Consider the following 22,792-nt stretch of genomic DNA (forward strand, 5'->3'; position numbering starts at 1 on the left):
TTTCTTTGAATGTGTTGCCGAAGTAAACAATGTTTTTACACACTGAGTAAAAATTCACAATTTTTTGTTTAGTTTTAACTCTAAACTATTGGTAAACAGATGTCCACTTTCTTTATTGAACAGTCCTTAAGAAGCATTTGAAATGCAGACAAGAATTTTGTCAGCATTTTCATACATGGAAATCTTTAAATGTATCTTGATTTTTTTTTTTTTTGAAAAAAATAAATGCTGATTTTACGCTTCTAAGCTATCATTTTGCTAAACCAACCTACGATGGTTCAAAAATGGTCACCGAAACGGGTGCTCACAGATGACATTTTGCAGTGAGGAGCTTGTATATAAAATAAAATTTTACAACAGCGCTTATATGGGTTCATCTCGACTGACCTCAAATCAAAGTAGGCTGTGTTTTCCTCGAATATTACAGATTTTTTTAACTTATTTCAAGAATTTCTCTGGAACTGTCTTACGGAAGTCCGGGCTCCCGAAAAACTAAAATTGAATGAAGAAGGAAGATGAAAGCAGGTTGATGCTTTCCAGGAACTGCCCGATGTTGATATCGCAGAGTTTTGTGAATATATCAGCTTCTGGAGCTGTAGTTCTAATAGGTTTGAATTTTACGGTTCCAGTCGCAACAAAATGATGTTTGGTATCAATTTGCTTGCTTCGTTTCGATTTCACGTTCTTTCCAAGAACGATACAGCTGCGATTCACCCGACATTACCATCGGGTACGTGGAAAGGAATCGACGAAAGAATGGTTCGACGAAGAGTGCACAGCGATTTAAGAGGAGAAGAACGCAGCGCAAGCGGCAATGAGCCCGGCAGAACGAGGAATGTTACAAAATGAAGCAGAAACCGCAGACCCGCCTCTTTCGGAAAATAAGGGCTGCCTGGAAGAAGCGAAGTGCGAATAAATGGAACTGCTATGACGTCCCCAAGAAATACGGAAGTTCTACCAGCAGCTCAATGCTTCCCGCAACGGCTTCGTGCCGTAAAATATGCAGGGATAAGGACGGGGGCCTCTTGAGAGATGGACGTGAGGTAATCGAAAGGTGGAAGCAGCACTTCGATGCGCACCTGAATGACGTGCAAAACGTAAGCACGGGAGGTCAGGGCAACGGAGGAAACAACTGCGCCAGTGCAGCTGCGAACGGAACTGATCCAACTCCCAACTGATAATGATACCACTCACCAGCTTCAACCCAACAAAGCAGCTGGAAAGGATGGTATCGCAGCTGAACTCATCAAGATGGGCCCAGAAAAGTTGGGCACCTGTCTGCACCGGTTGATAGTCAAGTTCTCGGAAACCGAGGAGTTGAAGGAAAGGGTAATCTCTCCGATTCACTGAAACTTCAGAACGATCACCATTTTGAATACCGCCTACAAAGTGTTTTCCCAGATCATTTTCAGTCGTCTTTCACCTAAAACAAATGAGTTCGTGGGAAGTTATCAAGCCAGCTTCGTCGACGGCCAGATCGACAACCGATCAGATCTTCATTGTACGGCAAATCCTTCAGAAATGCCGTGAACACCAGGTCTCAATTCATCACCTGTTCATCGGCTGCAAGGCGGTATACGACACTATCGGCTGCACAGAGCTATGGGAAGTCATGGACGAAAACTGATTTCCTGGAAAGCTGACCCAAAGCAACGATGGACTGCGTAAGGATTTAATGTGAGCTATCCAGATCATTCGAATCTTGCCGGAGGACTGCGACAAGGTGACGGAATCTCTTGCCTGCTCTTCAACATCTCTCTGGAAGGTTTAATACGACGAGCTAGACTCCGGTCAATTTGTATGTTTCGTGGACGACATGAACAATATTGCTAGAACATTTGGAATGGTGCGGGGGCAGAGCTGCAAAACGGTGAGTCGATAAGGAGAGCGTCCAATATAGCTCTGGTCCTCACAAGTTCCTACCTCATGCTTCCACGGGTCAAGCGATGACAAAGACCGCCAGCTAAGAGTTGTGTGCTTAGCTGGTAGTGCAGCCTGGGCACTGTTGTCCTTCTGACGTCAGCTAGATTGAGGAGGTACGATCCGAGCGTCTGTTCACCAAGGAGGTGCGGCTCAAACAGCGTCTGTTCTGGCATCCAGCGGCTGAGTAAGAAACGCTGCACCACGCCCAGCTAGATCCAAGGTGGTAGCCCCATCAGCGTGGCCGTCCCAGTGTTGGTTGGGACGTTAAACAGAACTGGCACGATGGCCCTCCGGCGAGACAGGAGTGTTGGCGTAGGCCCAATAAGCCACCCGTAAAAATCCCCATTGCGAATAACATAGGAGAAAATACGACTCGATACAATCGGCAAAGACCCACGCGACGAAATAAGGACTACGATTGGAAACTTGGAACATGGAATTGCAAGTCACTAGGTTTCGCAGGATGTGACAGGATAATCTACGACGAACTACATCCCCGCAACTTCGACATCGTGGCGTTGCAGGAACTTTGTTGGACTGGACAGAAAGTGTGGAAAAGCGGACATCGAGCGGCTACCTTCTACCAAAGCTGTGGCACCACCAATGAACTGGGAACAGGATTTATAGTGTTGGGCAAGATGCGACAACGTGTGATCGGGTGGCAGCCGATCAACGCAAGGATGTGCATGTTAAGAGTTAAAAGCCGTTTCTTCAACTACAGCATCATCAACATCCACTGCCCACTCGAAGGGAGACCCGATGACGAGAAAGAAGCGTTCTACGCGCAGTTAGAGCAAACATACGATGGTTGCTCGTCGTGTGACGTGAAAATCGTTGTCGGCGACATGAACGCGCGGGTAGGAAGGGAGGAAATGTACAGACCGGTAATCGGGCGAAACAGCCTGCACGCCGTATCGAATGATAACGGCCAGCGATGCGTAAACTTTGCAGCCTCCCGTGGTATGGTAGTCCGAAGCACCTTCTTCCCCCGCAAAGATATTCACAAAGCCACCTGGAGATCACCCGACCATCAAACAGAAAACCAAATCGACCACGTTCTAATCGACGGTAAATTCTTCTCGGATATAACCAACGTCCGCACATACCGCAGTGCGAATATAGATTCGGATCACTACTTAGTCGCTGTATGCATGCGCTCAAAACTTTCGACAGTTATCACCACGCGTCGAAGTCGAACGCCGCGGCTCAACATCGAGCAACTTCGTAACGTAGAAGTGGCTCAAGACTACGCGCAGCAGTTAGCAGTGGCCCTACCAACGGAAGAGCAGCTTGGCGCAGCTACACTTGAAGATGGCTGGAGGGACATCCGATCCGCCATAGGTAGTACCTCGGCTACAGCATTAGGCTTCGCGACTCAGAATCACAGAAACGACTGGTACGACGGCGAATGTGAACAGTTGAAAAACGAGAAGAATGCAGCATGGGCGAGAATGCTGCAACACCGTACGAGAGCGAATGAGGCACGCTACAAACAGGCGCGGAACAGGCAGAACTCAGTCTTCCGGATGAAAAAGCGCCAGCAGGAAGAACGAGATCGCGAAGCGATGGAAGAGCTGTACCGCGCTAAGGACACACGAAAGTTCTACGAGAAGCTGAACCGCTCGCGCAGAGGCTTTGTGCCACAAGCCGACATGTGCCGAGATAATCATGGGAATATTCTCACGAGCGAGCGTGAGGTGGTCGAGAGGTGGCGGCAGCATTACGATGAGCACCTCAATGGCGACGTTGCAAGTACCGATGGTGGCGTGGTAACAGATCTAGGAGTATGTGCACAGGACGAAAGACTTCCGGCCCCTGACCTTCAAGAGATTGAGGAAGAGGTTGGCCGCTTGAAAAACAACAAAGCCGCTGGAGCAGATCAACTACCAAGCGAGCTTCTAAAATACGGTGGAGAAGCACTGGTGAGAGCACTACACTGGATCATTACCAAGATTTGGGAGGAGGAAGTATTACCGGAGGAATGGATGGAAGGTATCGTGTGTCCCATCTACAAAAAGGGCGACAAGTTGGATTGCGGGAACTACCGCGCGATCACACTACTGAGCGCTGCCTACAAAATACTCTCTCAAATTTTATGCCGCCGTCTATCACCGATTGCAAGAGAGTTCGTGGGGCAATATCAGGCTGGATTAATGGGTGAACGCGCTACAACGGACCAGATGTTCGCCATCCGCCAGGTGTTGCAGAAATGCCGCGAATACAACGTGCCCACACATCACTTGTTCATCGATTTCAAATCGGCGTATGATACAATCGATCGAGAACAGCTATGGCAGATTATGCACGAATACGGATTCCCGGATAAACTGATACGGTTGATCAAGGCGACGATGGATCGAGTGATGTGCGTAGTTCGAGTATCAGGGACACTCTCGAGTCCCTTCGAATCTCGCAGAGGGTTACGGCAAGGTGATGGTCTTTCGTGCTTGCTGTTCAACATTGCTTTGGAGGGTGTAATAAGAAGAGCGGGGATAAACACGAGTGGGACGATTTTCACGAAGTCCGTTCAGCTGCTTGGTTTCGCCGATGATATTGATATTATTGCTCGTAAATTTGAGACGATGGCGGAAACGTACATCCGACTAAAGAGTGAAGCCAGGCGAATCGGATTAGTCATTAATGTGTCGAAGACAAAGTACATGATGGCAAAGGGCTCCAGGGAGGAATCACCGCGCCCGCCACCCCGAATTCATATCGACGGTGATGAAATCGAGGCGGTTGAAGAATTCGTGTACTTGGGCTCACTGGTGACCGACGACAACGACACCAGCAGAGAAATTCAGAGGCGCATTGTGGCAGGAAATCGTGCTTACTTTGGACTCCGCAGAACTCTACGATCGAATAAAGTTCGCCGTAACACGAAGTTAACCATCTACAAAACGTTGATTAGACCGGTCGTCCTCTATGGGCACGAAACATGGACCCTACGTGCAGAGGACCAACGCGCCCTTGGAGTTTTCGAACGGAAGGTGTTGCGTACCATCTACGGCGGAGTGCAGATGGAAGACGGGACTTGGAGAAGGCGAATGAACCACGAGCTGCATCAGCTGCTAAGAGAACCAACCATCGTCCATACCGCGAAAATCGGGAGGCTACGGTGGGCGGGTCACGTCATCAGGATGTCGGATAGCAACCCGACTAAAATGGTTCTCGAGAGTCATCCGACCGGTACAAGAAGACGTGGAGCGCAGCGAGTTAGGTGGGTCGACCAAGTGGAGGACGATCTGCGGACCCTACGCAGAGTGCGGAACTGGAGACAAACAGCCATGGACCGAGTGGAATGGAGGCGGCTACTATGTACAGCAGAGACCACCCCGGCCTTAGCCTGACCGGTAAGGTAAGTACGGAATCAACCTTTGCGTTGAAGTCGTCCATGAGGATCACCCATGAGGATATCACCTTTCGGAGTCTTGTCCACGACAGCATTCAGTTGACTGTAAAAGTTCTCTTTGTCTTGCAATTCGGCAGCATCGGTTGGCGCGTGACATCGGATCAAGGTAAGGTTTCGACCCGTGTTCTGAATCTGGCTACAAACTTCATGAGCGTAGCGTGGGCGTGAGCGCTGGGCAGAAACCAACTCCACGGTGGCGAGGAGCGTGTTCACCTCGTAGGCCAGAGTATAGCAGAATTTGACCCGATGCCAATCTGTGTTCTCCAAAGTTCGGCCAACGGACTTCGCTCAGTCCTAGGATCTCAAGCTTCATACGGCATGCCTCAATGGCTAGTTGTGCCAGTTTACCCTGCTAGGCTAGGGTTAATACCACGGGGGTGCTATGGTGATATGGTTTTGTTGCCGCTTACTATGCGCAACCAGAGATCACTAATACCAACGTTCACTCAATCCAGCAGCGGGAGAAAATTAGGAAAAACGCACTTTGGCGAACAATGTTTGCGAAACAACAAACACAACACCTTGTGTGTCTTTTCACAAACAATTGTTTATTGTTTATTGTTTATTGTTTATTCGTCAACAGGTGAAATCCCCACCCCAATGACAATGGTTTATCTTAAAACTAACATAAAACTCTTCTAAAATTAAGCTTATTAGTTTCACGGGACAAATTAAAATTAAATACACGATGACATTTGTTGAAAACACGGGACATACTGCGGATCGGTTCATGGAATCCATAATTAGTTCTGGTGCGGGGAATACGGATGAATGCATTTTGGCGAAGATTCCGGTAGTGTATGTTGATATCCAGCATGCTGAGGAGCAGCGGACAATCAATATTGCCTTGTAGGAGATCCCCTATAAAACACGCTTTTGCCACGTCGCGCCTCGGCTCGAGTAGCTCCAGGCATATCAGTTTGCAGCGGCTTTCGTAGCTTGGCAAGTTTAACGGGTGCCTCCAACTGAGGTGACGAAGGGCGAAACGAATAAATTTACGCTGGACGGCCTCAATCCGTTGAATTCCGTTCCTGTAGTACGGTGACCATACGACGGATGAGTATTCTAGTACTGGACGCACAATAGAACAATACAAAGCTTTCAGGCAGTATACGTCCGTGAACTTTTTGCAGAAGCGAAACAGAAATCCCAGCTGTGACGAGGCTTTTGAAACGATGTACGCCACATGGTCTTTGAAGGTCAGCTGAACATCCAAGAGAATACCCAAATCCTTCACTGTAGTTTCACGCTTTAATCGGGTTTCCGCCAGGGAATAATCAAAGTGTAATAGGGAGCGTTTACGGCCGAACGAAATTACCGAGCATTTTGACACATTTAGCGACATTCGGTTGACACGGCACCATCGAGCGAAAATTTCCAACTGTTGTTGCAGGAAAGACGCATCATGTGAGTTCCTCACTACGTAATACAGCTTCAAATTATCGGCATACGAGAGTTTCAGACAATCCAATACAAGATTGACATCGTTCATGTAGAGCAGGAACAAGAATGGACCGAGGTGGCTGCCTTGAGGAACGCCGGACCAAACCGAGAAAGGCATCGAAACATGGTCTCCAATTTTGACGGACATGCTTCGTCCGGTCAAATACGATCGAAGCCAGAGGAGCAAATTATCGTTCATCGCTAGTTTATCGAGTTTAGCAATCGCAATCTGATGATTCATTTTATCAAAAGCGGCAGACAGGTCGGTGTAAATAGCGTCAACTTGCTGACCGGCTTCAATTCGGCGAATCACAAACGAAGTAAAACATGCCAAATTAGTTGTCGTGGTGCGCTTAGGCATGAAACCGTGTTGATCCGGCGAGATGTAATGACTGTAGCTCTGAAATAGCTGTTGCAAAACTATCACCTCAAATAATTTAGAAATCGAACTCAGTGCAGCTATACCACGATAATTCGAAACATTCATTCTACTGCCCTTCTTGAACACAGGGAACACATATGATAGCTTCCAACATTCCGGGAACACCTTGGAGGTCAAAGACATGTTGAACACTGTTGCCAAAGGTGCTGCCAATGAATCCAAACAGCTTTTTAATACCAAAGAAGGAACTCCATCTGGGCCGCAACCCGTAGAAGATTTCAGCTGCTTTCCAGCTGCAATAATCATGTCGTCGGAAATTGAAAACTGTTGCAGCGATGCTGATATTCGAGGAACATTGGCGGTGGCGTCTGCTACGTCTTGAGGGCTCAAGTGTTCGTTGGTAAACACGTTGCTAAATTGAGTGCGGAAAAGGTTGGCTATATCCGTGGTAGAGTCTGCCATGATCGAGCCGTCGGTCATGGTAGAAGGCAATCCCGATTCTTTCCTTTGGTCATTGACATGACGCCAAAATCTTTTCGGTTTCGATTTCAGGCTGTTTTGTAGACGCTCTTGATAGGCATTGTAGAGACGATCGTTGAGTTTCTTGTATTCGGTGTTCACTTCCAAATATACTGCTCTAGTAGCGTCGGTCCGATGTTTGCTATGTCGCCGAAGGGCTGCCTTCTTCAACCTCTTGAGACATCTTAGATCGGCATTTGACCAAGCCGGCTTGGGCGCCGCACGTTCAGATTTCGTTGGAACATACTGGTCTATGGCATACCACAGAATTCCAGAAAGCGTTGACGCAGCGAGATTGGCATCCAAATCGCGAAAAACGTCGTCCCAATCGACATGTGCCAGAAAGTCGTTGATTTTATTGAAATCAGCCTTACTATAATCGTAGGATACATTTTCCACCGTATCGCAAAAGCGGATTTGAGGGGATATTTTCATTCTCGCTAGCACAGGGGGATGATGCCGACAGATTTTAACGAGTGGAGAGGGGGCTTGCATGGCTACGCCGTCCATGGATATTTCCTCGCTGAAAAAACACAGGTCGAGGATTCGATTGTTTTCATTTTCGACACCATTCAACTGCCTAAGTCTAGCGGTGGAGTACGCGTCGAGCAACTGTCGTGATGCTGCGCTAATAGAGGATCGAGAAGAAATCGGAAAGAGGTACCCACAGGAGGTGCGTTGCCAAGAAATTGCACTCAGATTGAAATCTCCGACGATGATAACGTTGTCTCTGGGCCCCAACTGAGCAACAACCCAATCGAGCGAGGTGAGGTGGTTCTCGATCATATCGCCATCGTTTACTCGATCAGGTGGTATATAAACCAAGCACAAATAAAGCGTTGCGTCAGCTGTTGTGATAGCGATCCATAGTTGCTCGACCATCGGACCGCCAGGGGGATTAAGCACACGCGATTTGAAGCACGATCGCACAGCCAGCAAAACGCCACCTCCGGAACTTTTGTTGCTGTTTGAAGGTGACCGGTCCTGCCTATAGACGGAATACGAGTCGTCGAACAGTTGACTCGTCGAGGTGTTTTCATTCAGCCAGGTTTCACAAAGAGCGTAGACATCGTAGCAGCCGTCACTGATTGCTGACTGGTACTCGGCGATAGAGCTGTTGATCCCACCAACATTTTGATAGTACATCAGGATACTTGCGGAGGCCGGTGAAACGTTTGTTCGTGTTGTTGCGGACGGTGCGAACGATGAGGACCTCGATGAAGTCGGAAGTGCCGGTAAGCAGGAATTCGGATCAGCGTCATGCGGCGATGATTCGGAATCATTGTAGCATGCCAGTTCCAAAGCCGGTGGCAAGGGTTCGATGCTAGGAACGGAGGACGAATCAGATCGCGAAGCAATGCTAATATTGGGGTACTTGCCTGGCGAGGCACGGTGGAAGCCCCGTTCCTCAGTCTCAACTACAGGACCAGGACGGCTGAGTTGACGCTGGCAGCAGGGATTGGATTGGATTGTTAAATGAATAAAATATTGCTATTTTTCTGAGTGTATCGTGATTTTATTTGATTCCAATACCATTATTTTGATGGTTAAATTAACAAAACAGTTTTCATTTTTATGGATAGAATGACAGTTCAATCGATAAAGTGACAGTTCGACCCGAACAAAAAAAATTCCCCATACAAACTTTAAATGCATTTTAAAAACAGTTCCCGAACTCCAAAAATTATGAAATTTTGGATTTCAACTAATTTTTGGGCGGAGAATCCGATTATAAAATAATCCGGATACCCCTAAAGAACCCAATTCCCACTCTCTGTAGCAACTTTACCTAAACATTGACACTCTCAAATTGAAAATTATCCATTAAGCCACTTTTTCATGACCGCCGCTTCTATGAGATCTAATGTGAGGCAAGCGTTTTGCACCAATATCCCTCGTAAAAAGGTAAACATTCAAATTTCACGACTGTGTTGGTGAATATTTTGGCTGGAGCATAAATTTATGCTCCACGTAAGGAGGCACAATCCACCCTGTCAAACTCCATACACTACAAAAAATCCAATGATTTTATTTATGTGTGAAAACACATATCTGATGGACAGAGTTCATTTCGATGTTTATAATCACCACACTTAAATTTTGTTGGTGGAACTGATTCAGTTTTATGTGTCATTCCTTATAGTAAAAATCCATAAAGTATGACACATAATTTCAAATAGTTGCTCATGAACCGACGCCTCCCGTGAACTTTGTTGTTTTTCTTCCTTTTTTCAAGATGGACGACGAGCTGAATAGCTGGAAATTGAGCGGGTAAATATGAAATAATTGATATTTTCCTGAATATTGTTATATTACAGTACATGCTTCTATTTCAGAGCGAGTGGAAGGATCGGACATTGAGCAGCGTACATCTCCAGTAAGAATTTTTAACGTGTTGTAAAGGAACGCCTCGAGGAGCACATACAGGAGGTACGGTGCAGTGTAGCCGGCGTGCGGCTTTGATGCAGGGATTTGCGGGAATAGTTGCAAGTAAGTTGCTGATAACTCATTAAAAATCACTCATCTAATCGTAATTACATTGCAGTTGATTGGACTAACCGGCAAATTTACGGCTGCGGAACCCCATACGACGGTACCACGATGCTACCAAAATTTCCATCACCACAAGCGGGACCCCAACACATTTGCTGATCTGCTGCCGGCCAAAAAATAACAGGTGCATTACAAACATGTAGGAATATGTAAATTGCACAGATAAATATATTGTATAAAGTGAATAAACAAGATGTTTTATTGATCTTCGTGTAAAAAAATAAAAACGGGTTGAAAGTACCTATGAAGAATGCAAAAACAGTATTAAATTTTCCAAATGAAATACATAAGTCATTAGTGATCAAATGTAAGTACTCGAGAATTCAATTTCATAAGAGCCACACATACGCCTAATAACTTGAGAGTTCATCCGAAAGTATGTGTACGGAACATTGTTACTATTTGTAAAATCTAATTGCAAAAATCTATAGTAGCTGACACATAACAGCAATATGGATATTTTTCTCAGTGTAGTGAAAAAATAGGTTGCCGTCCCCTTGGTTAATACATTCCAAGTTCCAATTTTTGTCCGTTGCTTCGCGCTAAAAGTCGTTGCCGTCGAATCAATTCGTAATCTTTCATTTTCGGTTTTGGTAACGTTTTTATGGGTTTCGGAGACAGCAGGTTGTTGGCCTGAAGTCCCCTATCCACCGTGGTGGGGCTGCCACCTTGGGTATAGCTTCCGGTGGAGGAGCATTTCATACTCAGCCGCTGGATGCCAGAACAGACGCTGTTTGAGCCGCACTCCCTTGGTAAACAGACGCTCGAGACGTACCTCCTCAATCTAGCTGACGTCAGAAGGACAACAGTGCCTAGGCTGCACTACCAGCTAAGCACACAACTCTTAGCTGGTGGTCTATGTCATCGCTTGACCCGTGGAAGCATGAGGCAGGAACTTGTGAGGACCAGAGCTATGTTGGACGCTCTCCTTTTCGACTTACCGTGAGCTTAGAAATAATCGACGATAGTACAGGTTACTAAGCTGAACTTGAAACACTGTGAGGCCACACATAATTTCCACGTCGAACGAGGGCTTCGCAATAGCGAAGACCAACTAACCAATAGTTCAGTTCTCGTCCATGCTAGATTCGCTATCAAGCGTACTAGTGGGATTGAATCCCGTAGTCATCGGTGCAGACTTTAACGCCTGGGTAGTCGAATCGACTAACGCGAGAAGCTGGACTTGACTCGACAGTCTACTGGCTAACGTGAATGTCGCGAACGTGGGCGGCAAAAATACCTACAGTAGGAATGGTGCAAAGTCCATCGTCGATGTGACCTTCTGGAGCCTGGGTCTGAACCCTAGCTCAGACGATGGGTACACGCACAGTGACCATCTGGGGTATCGATACAGGGTGGAATGTGTCAATATTAGGTAACTCACTGGTTCAATCCGTTCCCCGCCATTTTAGCAAATTACAGTAGAATCACTTGACATAATCCGGAACCACACGATGAAGGCGACGTGATCCGCCAAAGCTCCTCTCCTCAATGAGGCAGCTTCTTACAGGCGCCGTCGTCATGGTGCTTGCTGTCATTGATGCTTGCTATGGAATGGACACGCAAGGGGAATAACAGTAAACTATATTGACACCCCACAGAACGGAAGAAGCTGCAGCCGAGGGTCATTGACACAACTTTCGGGGATGGTACACCACTCGCTTTGATAAGCCTGCATTTGTGGAACAGTCGATTGCGGTTGGGTAACACGAACGGCCTGTTTAGCGACGATACAGTCGGAACCCTAAGCCGAGCATGTGACGCCGCAATGCCAAGGCGATCCCTACCCATAAATAGACGCAGATCGGTATCCTGGAGGTATCCAGAAATCGCAGAACTACGTGCATCCTGCCTAAGCGCTAGGATGAGAATGCGAAGAGCTCGCACAAATGAGGGTAGAATGAAGTGAAGTTAGGCCCACTGGATTGCCAAACTGGCTCTGAACAAAGAGATTAAGGCGCGTAAGCGGGCATGCTTCGACAATCCCTGGCAGGCAGCGAACACGACCCTCTATGGCCAAACCGATCAAAGCGGGGTTGCCCCGGTGACGAACGACGAGCTCATCACAATAGCGAAGTCGCTTTATTTGAACTAGGCTCCGGGTCGGGATGGTATTCTGACAGTAGCCATCGAGGCTAGTCCTAACATGTTCAGGAATGACTATGCAGATGTGCCTACAGTGCCACCTAATGACCCGTATCGGTATACAGACCTATCTGCGAAGCATTCTGTCGAGACTGTTGGTCTATACCGAGAAACCAGATGACTATGGACTCTCGAAGGTCTTTAGGTCTACAAGCGTAATCAATGAATTGTTGTTATATTACTGACACGGGGCAACATCACGCAGGTCCATGGAGTATTGTTCTGTAACGAAACAAATTCCTAAGATGTTCTAGGTCCTCCAAGAACTTTTGCGAGTGAAATTCTCAAGATCTACAAGGGCAATCGATGGATTGTTGATACATTCCTGATACGGTGCAACATCCATGGATTGATGTTCTGTAAAGAAATAGTTTCAGAAGATGTGCTAGGTCCTCCAAGAACTTCCGTGAGTAAAGGTCTTAAGATCTACAAGCATAATCAATAGGTTGTTGTTACATTACTGATACGATACAACATCTCACATGTCCATTAGAGTGGGTCAACGTTGTATGGAGAAACTTTAAATTTGATCGTATCAACCCGGAACAAAGCTTTTTCAATCTATATTAGCGTCCAAAACAACTGTGCAAAATTTGGGAGCGATTGGTTGCGTCCCCGTATTCCGCATTGCGATTGAAATTTGTATGGAAGTTAGTATGGGAAAACGTACTTTTTTGCATTCTACTCATTAGTTGAATTCTTTTGTCCAATACCATGTAACTAATGACGTTAAAGTATAGCCTAGGATATGCCGAAAAACTTTGCCGAAGACCGCAAAGTGATCCGACGCTTGTGAAAAAAGTTATTCGCCTGGTAACTTTGGCCAAAAATTGAGATTTTATTATTGATATTATTCCTTTACATGTTAAATGTTAAGCACCACCGGGCAATCTGTAGGTTATAACTTTTTTCACAAGTGTCGGATCACTATGAGGTCTTCGGCAAAGTTTTCCGGCATACTCTAGGCTATACTTTACCGTCATTGGTTAGATTGTTTTAAACGAAAAATTTCAATTTATGAGAAAAATGCAAAAAAGCACGTTTTCCCATACTAAATTCCATACAAATTTCAAACGCAATGCGGAATACGGGGAAGCAACCAATCGCTCCCAAATTTTGAACAGTTACTTTGGACGCTAAAATGAATCGAAAAAGCTTTGTTCCAAAAAATCGATTTTGTTGACCCAGTCTAAATTGTCCATACAGCATTTTCTGTAAAGAACTAGTTTCCAAAGATGTTCTGGGTCCCCCAAGAACTTCGGTGAATAAAGACCTTAAGATCTACAAGCGTATTCACTGGATTGTTGTAACATTACTTGTTCTGTAACGAACAAAGTTCCAAAGATATTCAAGACCCTCCATGGACTTCCGCGAGTAAGGTCTTAAGATCTATAAGCGTAATGAATGGATTGTTGTTACATCACTGACACGGTTCAACATCATACAGGTCCATGAAGCATTATTCTATAAAAAACTAATTCCCAAAGATGTTCTTAGTCCTTCATAAACTTACGTGAGTGAATACGTTAAGATCTGCAAGCCTAATCGATGGATTGTTGTTAGATTATTGATACGATGTAACATTCTACAGGTCCATGGAGTATTGTTTGGCAAAGAACTAATTTCCAAAGATGTTCTAGCTCCTCCAAAAACGTCCAAGAGTGAAGGCCTTAAGATCTACAATGGCAATCGATGGATTTTTGTTACATTACTGATGCGGTGCAACATCCTACAGGTCCATGAAGCATTATTATTTGAAAAAATAATTTCCAAAGATGTTCTAGGTCCTTCAAGAACTTCCGCGAGTGAATACCTTAAGATCTGCTAGCTTAATCGATGGATTGTTGTTACATTAACATCCTACAGGTCCATGAACTAATCCATTGTTGCAAAGAACCAATTTCCAAAGATGTTCTAGCTGCTCCAAGAACTCCCGCGACTGAAGGTGGTCTGACCTACAAGGGTAACCAATGGATTTTTTTTATTCCATTGATTCGGTGTACATACCTGAAAAGAATTATGTTTCAGAAATATTTCTTGTTAAAAAAAACGCTTGCAAAATATGCAAAATCATTAGATTTGTGTAGTTACTGAAATTTCCATTAATGTACCATGTTTAATCTCCTTAAAATTGTGATTTACAGAATGATCCACGATCTGGCTGGAAATTACCCATCCATAACCCGGCTGTACTCCATCGGCAAGAGCGTTCAACAGCGAGACCTATGGGTAATGGAAATCACCCGCAATCCAGGCAAACACATTCCCGGAAAGCCCGAAGTCAAATACATTGCCAACATGCACGGCAACGAAGTGGTTGGACGTGAAATGCTCCTGCTGTTGGCCAAATACCTGTGCGAGAACTACAATCGCACCGAACGGGTCACAAAGCTGGTCAACAACACCCGGCTACACATCTTGTTCAGCATGAACCCGGACGGGTACGAGATATCCGAAATGGAAGACAAGGACAACCTGAAGGGCCGGTCCAATGCCAACAACGTGGACCTGAACCGGAACTTTCCGGATCAGTTTGGGAGGAATAACTACAACATGAAACAGGAACCGGAGACGCATGCTGTCATGAACTGGTCGCTTTCGATTCCGTTCGTGCTGTCTGCCAATTTGCACGGTGGAGCTCTGGTGGCTAACTATCCGTTTGATGATTCGCCGAAGGATTTCGCTTATTCGAATGGGTATGGTGATCCGCGGACGGTCTACAATCCGACTGAGGAGGACGAGATGTTCAAGTATCTGGCGCATACGTATGCTAATGTAAGCTTTGTGTTTATTCTTTGTTTGAACTAGTTTTTGCTTCCTATTCGTATTACCCCGTATGAAGTTATGAAACTTTGATAAATCACTACATATTCCAGGCCCACACAACGATGCATCTGGGAAAACCATGCCCCACCTACATCAAGGAAAGCTTCAAAGACGGCATAACCAACGGCGCGGCATGGTACTCCGTCACGGGTGGTATGCAAGATTGGTCCTACATTGTTGGCGGAGCGTACGAACTCACACTGGAAGTTGGTTGCGATAAGTTCCCCAAGGCGGAAGAACTGCCCAGCTTCTGGCAGCAGAATCGGGAAGCTCTGTTGCGATACGTGGAACAGGCGCAGCACGGAATCTACGGTACGGTCAAGAGCACCATCGGACATCCCATTGGCCACGCAACGATCCAGGTGAACAACATCCAACACGTCACGTTCAGCACCGCGGAAGGCGATTTCTATCGGATCCTGCTGCCCGGTTTGTACAATGTTACGGCCGAAGCTGCCGGGTAAGATTAAGATGCTTCGAATTTTTAAACGAGTGATTTATTTTCTCCATGTTTCAGTTACGAACCACAAACCGTGCAGGTCCGTATTCCACCGGAAGCCACCTCAGCGGTTGTGGTGGATTTCCTACTGATGCGAGACGATCCCCAGCATTGGTCCTCGGCTTACGACTATCGTACACTGGAGAATGTGGTTCGAACGCGCTACCACAGCGATTCCGAACTGCGCGTGATTATGAGTGAATTTGAGAATAAGAACTACAAAACTGCTTCGCTGGAATTTGGTGACAACGAGGTGGCGATGGCGTTCCCCTCGGTGAAGATGACTGATAATGTGAGTTTAAAAAAAAATTTGCCCAAGTCTTAAATTCAACAATTCTACCAATTTTTCACAGATCGGCACACCGGAGGAAACCAAGCTGCACATTCTGGTTCTGTCCTCGCTGTTCCAAAGTACGGCCATCGGTCGCGAAATGGTCATCAATTTGGCTCGTCACGTGCTTGCGGGTTACCGCATTCCGGAACCATCGCTGCTAAAGCTGTTGAAAAACGTGGTACTGCACTTTGTGCCCATCAAAATGGATTCGGACGAGCTGTTGGAACAGTTCCGTGCCAATCGGAGCGTGTGCGATCCGGTCGTTAAGGAAGAGCTGGCCGACAAGTTGCTGAGTGCCGAAACGGACCACCAGAAGGATATGCTGCTGCGGATGCTGCAGGACGAGGAGTACGATTTGGCGCTGAACTTTGCCGCTGGTGGAAATGATGTATTGTAAGTACCGTTTTATCCTAGCCTTGCTTTAATAACGTTTGGGTTGATCAGTTGAACTTATACTGAGGTTTGATTTCGATCCGTCAAGCGTCGCACAAAACAGTCTGATCAGCTTCGCCGGAAAACCATGTTCGATCATTATCTGCGATAACTCGTTTCACTCCATTGAATCGTGCGCCGCCTTGAAATCAATAAACAGATGGTGGGCCTGCTAGTTGAACTCCCGAAATTTATCGAGAATCTGCCGCAGGGTGAACATACACCTGATATTCGCCTCAGTCGGCCTCAGCTTGTTAAGCAGAATTCCGGTCAAAATTTTGCACGCTGAATTGACAAGTGTTATTATTCCTCTGTAATTCATGCACTCCAGTCGATGCCCTTTCTTGTACAGAGAACAAATGAGACCATCCAACCAATTGGCAGGCAGTTCATTCTCTTACAGCTGCCCACTACCGTGCTTGAGAAGCCCGGTGAGGAGTATGTCCTTCCCAGCAGCTTTGTTGCTCTTCAGCCCTGTAATGGATGCCTTGACCTCGTCTAGCATTGGAGGTTCCACAGCCTGTCCGCCGTCGTCGATTTGAATTGTACTTGTCACTTTTCCCTTTCCACTGTTCAACAATTCAAAAGTGTTCTCTCCTCCTGGTAGCCACCATTGTTTCCTTCGCGGTCGATACACATGAGTTTTGTAGCATAAATTGCACATCTGATCGATACTACAATAAAAACCTGACTGAATTCATCCACCTAGTCCCGAGTCCACGAACCCCTGCGTACCATCTCGGCTCCGTCTCGAGATTTCCACCCTCTCTCACTCACCCCAATAAGGTTCTGCGCGAGCTACGGCGGCGGCGCCAAATCAGTGCACTCTTGGTTGCGCTTTATCGCTTTCAACCGAATTCAACTTTCGTTCAGTTCTCGTTCTTTTTCACCGTTTAGGAGTCGTCTCTAAATGACGTATCATTTTAGGAGGGGGGAGTCTCGGATTTTTTTTTTAAATTTTATTAAAGACCTTTTAACTTTAAAAAAGTCATTCAGGTCTATCAGATAAAACACTAACTAATAGTTAGTAACTATATTACATCCAACAACACTAACTATACTACATTACAATCCACTTTCCTAGAATGCTTGTTGAACCGTTCTTTCCGTTTATCAACGTCATCACGGGCTGGCTAGGGTTCTGAATCGGGAAGATTCAAACTACTGACCGAATCCATATCGCTGTCATTGTTATCACATTCCTCCTCTTTCGTTGTAGTTGATGCGGGTGCGGGTTTTCCATCCACTCTTTTGGGCGGTGGTGATATGCTCTCCGGTGTACTTAGCTTGCGAACATTTTTCTGCGGGCGCTATGGTTGTTGTTCTTTATCGGTGTTATTACCACGCTGCGTAATATCTTGTATGGCACAAATTTCCCAAATGGAGGAGAACGTGCCTCTGGAGCCGACCTTCTGATACCACGCTGCGTTTGATCGCCTGGGTTCTGCAACTGTGTTGAAGACGGCACCATTTCAGCCGTTTGCTTTACACTGCTTGTTTGTGTGTTCCTGTTGGCTTTCCTATTGTGCGTGCATGTTTTGCCAGGGGCACGGTAAAGGCTGGGTATGCTGCGCAATTCAGATCCCATTGTGATCCACTAGCCTCTGCCCAGCAACTCCTATCCCTACCTCCTCGTGGTACCGGCCAGAAACTATGAGCAACCTTAGGGAAGATCGGGTAACTAAGCCCGGTGGGAACTTTGATCGTAGGCTGACAGGGAAGGGAGGTTTGTTTCGGCAAACCTGAGCGTCTGTTCTCCAGGAAAAGCGGCTCACAACAGCGTCTGATCCCCATGTTAGGGACGGCTGATCTACGTCCGAGTGCCAGGAAAGGACTCTAAGCTTAACTGTGCACTATGGTCCTCCGGAAAATAGGGGGTTAGTGTCAGGCCCTACGAGCCAGCCGTAAAAAAACAAAGTAACGGAAAATCAGCAACAGAATAGTACAAACCGAGACCAACGGCAACAACCCCAGCGAACAAAAAGGACTTGCGATTGGAAACTCGGTACGTGGAACTGCCGATCTCTCAACTTCATTGGGAGCACCCGCATACTCGCCGATCCACTGAAGGACCGCGGGTTCGGCATCGTAGCGCTGCAGGAGGTGTGTTGGACAGGATCCATGGTGCGAACGTTTAGAGGTAATCAAATCATCTACCAGAGCTGCTGCAACACACGCGAGCTGGGAACAGCTTTCATCGTGATGGGTGATATGCAGAGGCGCGTGATCGGTTGGTGACCGATTGACGAAAGAATGTGCAGGTTGAGGATCAAGGGCCGATTCTTCAACTTCAGCATAATAAACGTGCACAGCCCACACTCCAGAATTACTGATGATGACAAGGACGCATTTTGCGCGCAGCTCGAACGCGAGTACGATCGCTGCCCAAGCCACGACGTCAAGATCATCATAGGAGATTTGAACGCTCAGGTAGGCCAGGAGGAGGAATTCAGACCGACGATTGGTAAGTTCAGCGCCCACCAGCAAACGAACGAAAATGGCCGAAGACTCATTGATTTCGCCGCCTCCAAAAATATGGCCATACGTAGCACCTTTTTGCAACACAGCCTCCCTTATCGTTACACCTGGAGATCACCACATCAGACAGAATCTCAAATCATCCATGTTCTGATTGACGGACGGCACTTCTCCCGACATTATCGACGTCAGAACCTATCGTGGTGCCAACATCGACTCTGATCACTACCTGGTGATGGTGAAACTGCGCCCAAAACTCTCCGTCATCAACAATGTACGGTACCGGCGACCGCTACGGTACAACCTAGAGCGACTGAAACAACCGGATGTCGCTTCAGCGAGCTCGATAAGGCCCCTCTAGAAGATTGCTGGAGTACAGTGATAGCAGCCATCAACGACGCAGCCGAAAGCACCATCGGATACGTGGAACGAAATCGACGATTCGACGAAGAGTGCAGAACGGTTTTGGAGAAGAAGAACGCAGTGAGGGCGGTAATGCTGCAGCAAGGGACTCGACAGAACGTAGAACGTTACAAACAGAAGCGGAAACAGCAGACCCGCCTCTTTCGGGAGAAAAAGCGCCGCCTGGAAGAAGCGGAGTGTGAAGAAATGGAACTGCTGTGCCGTTCCCAAGAAACGCGAAAGCTCTATCAGAAGCTCAACGCATCCCGCAACGGCTTCGTGCCGCGAGCCGAAATATGCAGGGATAAAGACGGAGGCCTCTTGACGGACGGACGTGAGGTGATCGAAAGGTGGAAGCAGCACTTCGATCAGCACCTGAACGGCGTGGAGAACATAGGCACGGGAGCCCACGGCAACGGAGGAAACGACGACGCCAGTGCAGCGGAGGACGGAAATGAATCAACTCCCACGCTGAGGGAAGTTAAGGATGCCATTCATCAGCTCAAAACCAACAAAGCAGCTGGTAAGGCTGGTATTGCAGCTGAACTCATCAAGATGGGCCCAAAAAAGTTGGCCACCTGTCTGCATCGGCTGATAGTCAGGATCTGGGAAACCGAACAGCTACCGGAGGAGTGGAAGGAAGGGGTAATCTGTCCCATTCACAAAAAAGGCGACCATTTGGAATGTGAGAACTTCAGGGCAATCACAATTTTGAATGGTGCCTACAAAGTGCTATCCCAGATCATCTTCCGTCGTCTGTCACCTAAAACGAATGAGTTCGTGGGAAGTTATCAAGCCGGCTTCATCGCCGGCCGGTCAACAACGGACCAGATATTTACCGTACGGCAAATCCTCCAGAAATGCCGTGAATACCAGGTCCCAACGCATCACCTGTTCATCGACTTCAAAGCGGCATACGACAGTATCGACCGCGCAGAGCTATGGAGAATCATGGAGAATCATTCCTGGGAAGCTGACTAGACTGATTAAAGCAACGACGGACGGTATGCAAAACTGCGTAAGCGTTCCGGCTGTACTATCCAGTTCATTAGAATCTAGACGGGGACTGCGACAAGGTGATGGACTCTCCTGCCTACTATTCAACATCGCCCTGGAAGGTGTGATGCGACGAGCCGGGGTACGATCTTCACGAAATCCGGCCAATTTGTCTGTTTTGCGGATGACATGGATATTATTGCTAGAACATTTGCAACGGTGGCAGAAATATACACCCGCCTGAAACGTGAAGCAGCAAAGGTCGGACTGGTGGTGAATGCGGCTAAGACAAAGTACATGCTGGTAGGTGGGACTGAGCGAAACAGGACAAGCCTTGGCAGCAATGCTACGATAGATGGGGATACTTTCGAGGTGGTAGAAGAATTCGTCTACCTCGGTTCCTTGCTAACGGCTGACAATAACGTGAGCCGTGAAATACGAAGGCGCATCATCAGTGGAAGTCGTGCCTACTATGGGCTCCAGAAGAAACTGTACCATGTACCATCTACAAGACGTTAATAAGACCGGTGGTTCTCTACGGACACGAGACATGGACGATGCTCGAGGAGGACCTGCAAGCACTCGGAGTTTTCGAGCGACGGGTGCTAAGGACGATCTTCGGCGGCGTGCAGGAGAACGGTGTGTGGAAGAGAAGAATGAACCACGAGCTCGCTGCACTTTACGGCGAACCCAGCATCTAGAAGCCGGAAAGATACGATGGGCAGGGCACGTTGCAAGAATGCCGGACAACAACCCTGCAAAGCTGGTGTTTGCTACTGATCTGGTTGGCACAAGAAGGCGTGGAGCGCAGAGAGCACGATGGGCGGACCAGGTGGAGCGTAACCTGGCGAGCATTGGGAGCAACCGAGGATGGAGAGCGGCAGCCACAAACCGAGTATTGTGGCGTACTATTGTTGATTATGTTTTGTCTTAAGCGTGATGTTGAACAAATAAATGTATGTATGTACCCTATATTCCTCTGGAATCATCAACTTAGGATATGCGCTACGGTAGAGAAAGTCGGGCCCTTGGAAGACCATGAAACCCCACCGGTTCGCGTTACTTGAAAGCTTCTTTCCCAACTTTAATGCTACATTCGCTTTTTGTTTCTAAATCCACGGTCATTCATCGCAAGTCGAACCCACAGGTATTTCGCGGACAGCTCGCGAAGTGGTGTGACTTTTGTATTTGTGTGTGTGTGTGTGTGTGTGTACAATCCATCTCCCACTGACCGGCAGTGCTTTTATGGAAGAAATTTGTTTACACATTTGTGTTTTTTTTTCATATTTTTTCTATCAAACATATGTAAACAACTTTAATCCGGGAGATGGAAGGTGATAGCTCTATTGCAAATCCAACAACCCATTTCGAGAATGCCTGTTCCTACACGTGCATTCTGAGGTCATTTTCATGCACAATAAGCCCCGCATGATATCATCCACATATCAAATGGATATCTGAGATGAGATCATACTTCCTGAATCAAAAAACCATTTCTGATTCTGGCGCGTATTTAGTTGGTTTTAAAGGCGGTGTATATGAAACGATCTTACCAGTTCTCATTGATTCTTCTTTGCCAGTTGGGTTGATTCATTACTTCTGTGGAGAGAAAGTATCATTTTTAAACATCTGTGGGGTATTTTAGTATAATTATACTCTTATTCTTATCTGCTTTTTTCTCAATTAGGTGAATTTGTGTAGATTATTGCACTCTAATTCCCCACACCATTATCTTCTCTCGTTCTCAATTCTTCACACCAATTCATATGTTTCTCCTCCCGATTTATATGAATTTATTTTTGTTTTTAATTATTTTTACATTCAATTCCAGATAATTCCAAGTTTATTCATTTACAAGTTCATTTACTTACATATTTACATTATTTATTTATTACTCTACCTCTGATTCGGATTCCTCCTCACTGCCCTCAATTCTATATATTTCTTCTGCCTTTCCTTTTAATTTTTCTTTATCCTTTGCTAATTCTATCCACTCTTCTTCTGATATTCCTTGAATCATTTGTTTATCCTCTATGACTGAATCGTTCCACGTTTTAGCTGGTCTTCCCCTTTTCTTTTTCTCGTATTTTATTTGTTGTGCAATTTTCAGTGGGTGACCAGGAGGTCTTCTTTGAATATGACCCCAGTAGTTAATTCTCATTACCCTAATCTTCTTTACCGCAGTCTTCCCCTCTAGCAATCTTGACAGTTTTACTCTCCCTCTTGGCCTATCTCTACAGTACCTGATCATTTCTTTTAAAATTTGCATTTCGTATTTACTAATCGACTTTCTGTTTCTTTTTACAAGAGCTGCCGCTTTCAAACCGTATGTTATGGCCTGAGATATTACCGTTTTATATATTAATCTCGCCAATTTCCAAGGCGGTTTGTATCGCCTTAAAAATTCAACAATAATTTTACTGCTCCCTACAGCTAACTTACATCGCT

At 46.4% G+C, this 22,792-nt stretch overlaps 1 protein-coding gene and 1 long non-coding RNA gene across 2 annotated transcripts in view; both read left to right on the forward strand.

Annotated features, from left to right (window-relative positions):
- LOC109422660 (carboxypeptidase D) overlaps positions 1–22,792 on the forward strand; it is a 100,810-nt gene that overhangs the window by 73,420 nt on the left and 4,598 nt on the right. The window contains exons 7-10 of the mRNA XM_062859279.1: positions 14,522–15,152; positions 15,254–15,663; positions 15,721–15,994; positions 16,056–16,429. Of these exons, the coding sequence (XP_062715263.1) occupies positions 14,522–15,152; positions 15,254–15,663; positions 15,721–15,994; positions 16,056–16,429 (1,689 nt within the window). The remainder of the gene's footprint in view (positions 1–14,521; positions 15,153–15,253; positions 15,664–15,720; positions 15,995–16,055; positions 16,430–22,792) is intronic.
- Positions 8,840–10,337, forward strand: LOC109414718 (uncharacterized). Its single transcript, XR_003894654.2, has 2 exons — positions 8,840–10,169; positions 10,225–10,337. It is a non-coding gene; the product is annotated as an uncharacterized LOC109414718 (long non-coding RNA).

This window comes from Aedes albopictus, chromosome 3 (genome assembly GCF_035046485.1).
Source record: "Aedes albopictus strain Foshan chromosome 3, AalbF5, whole genome shotgun sequence".
In the NCBI taxonomy this organism is placed as follows: Eukaryota; Metazoa; Arthropoda; class Insecta; order Diptera; family Culicidae; genus Aedes; species Aedes albopictus.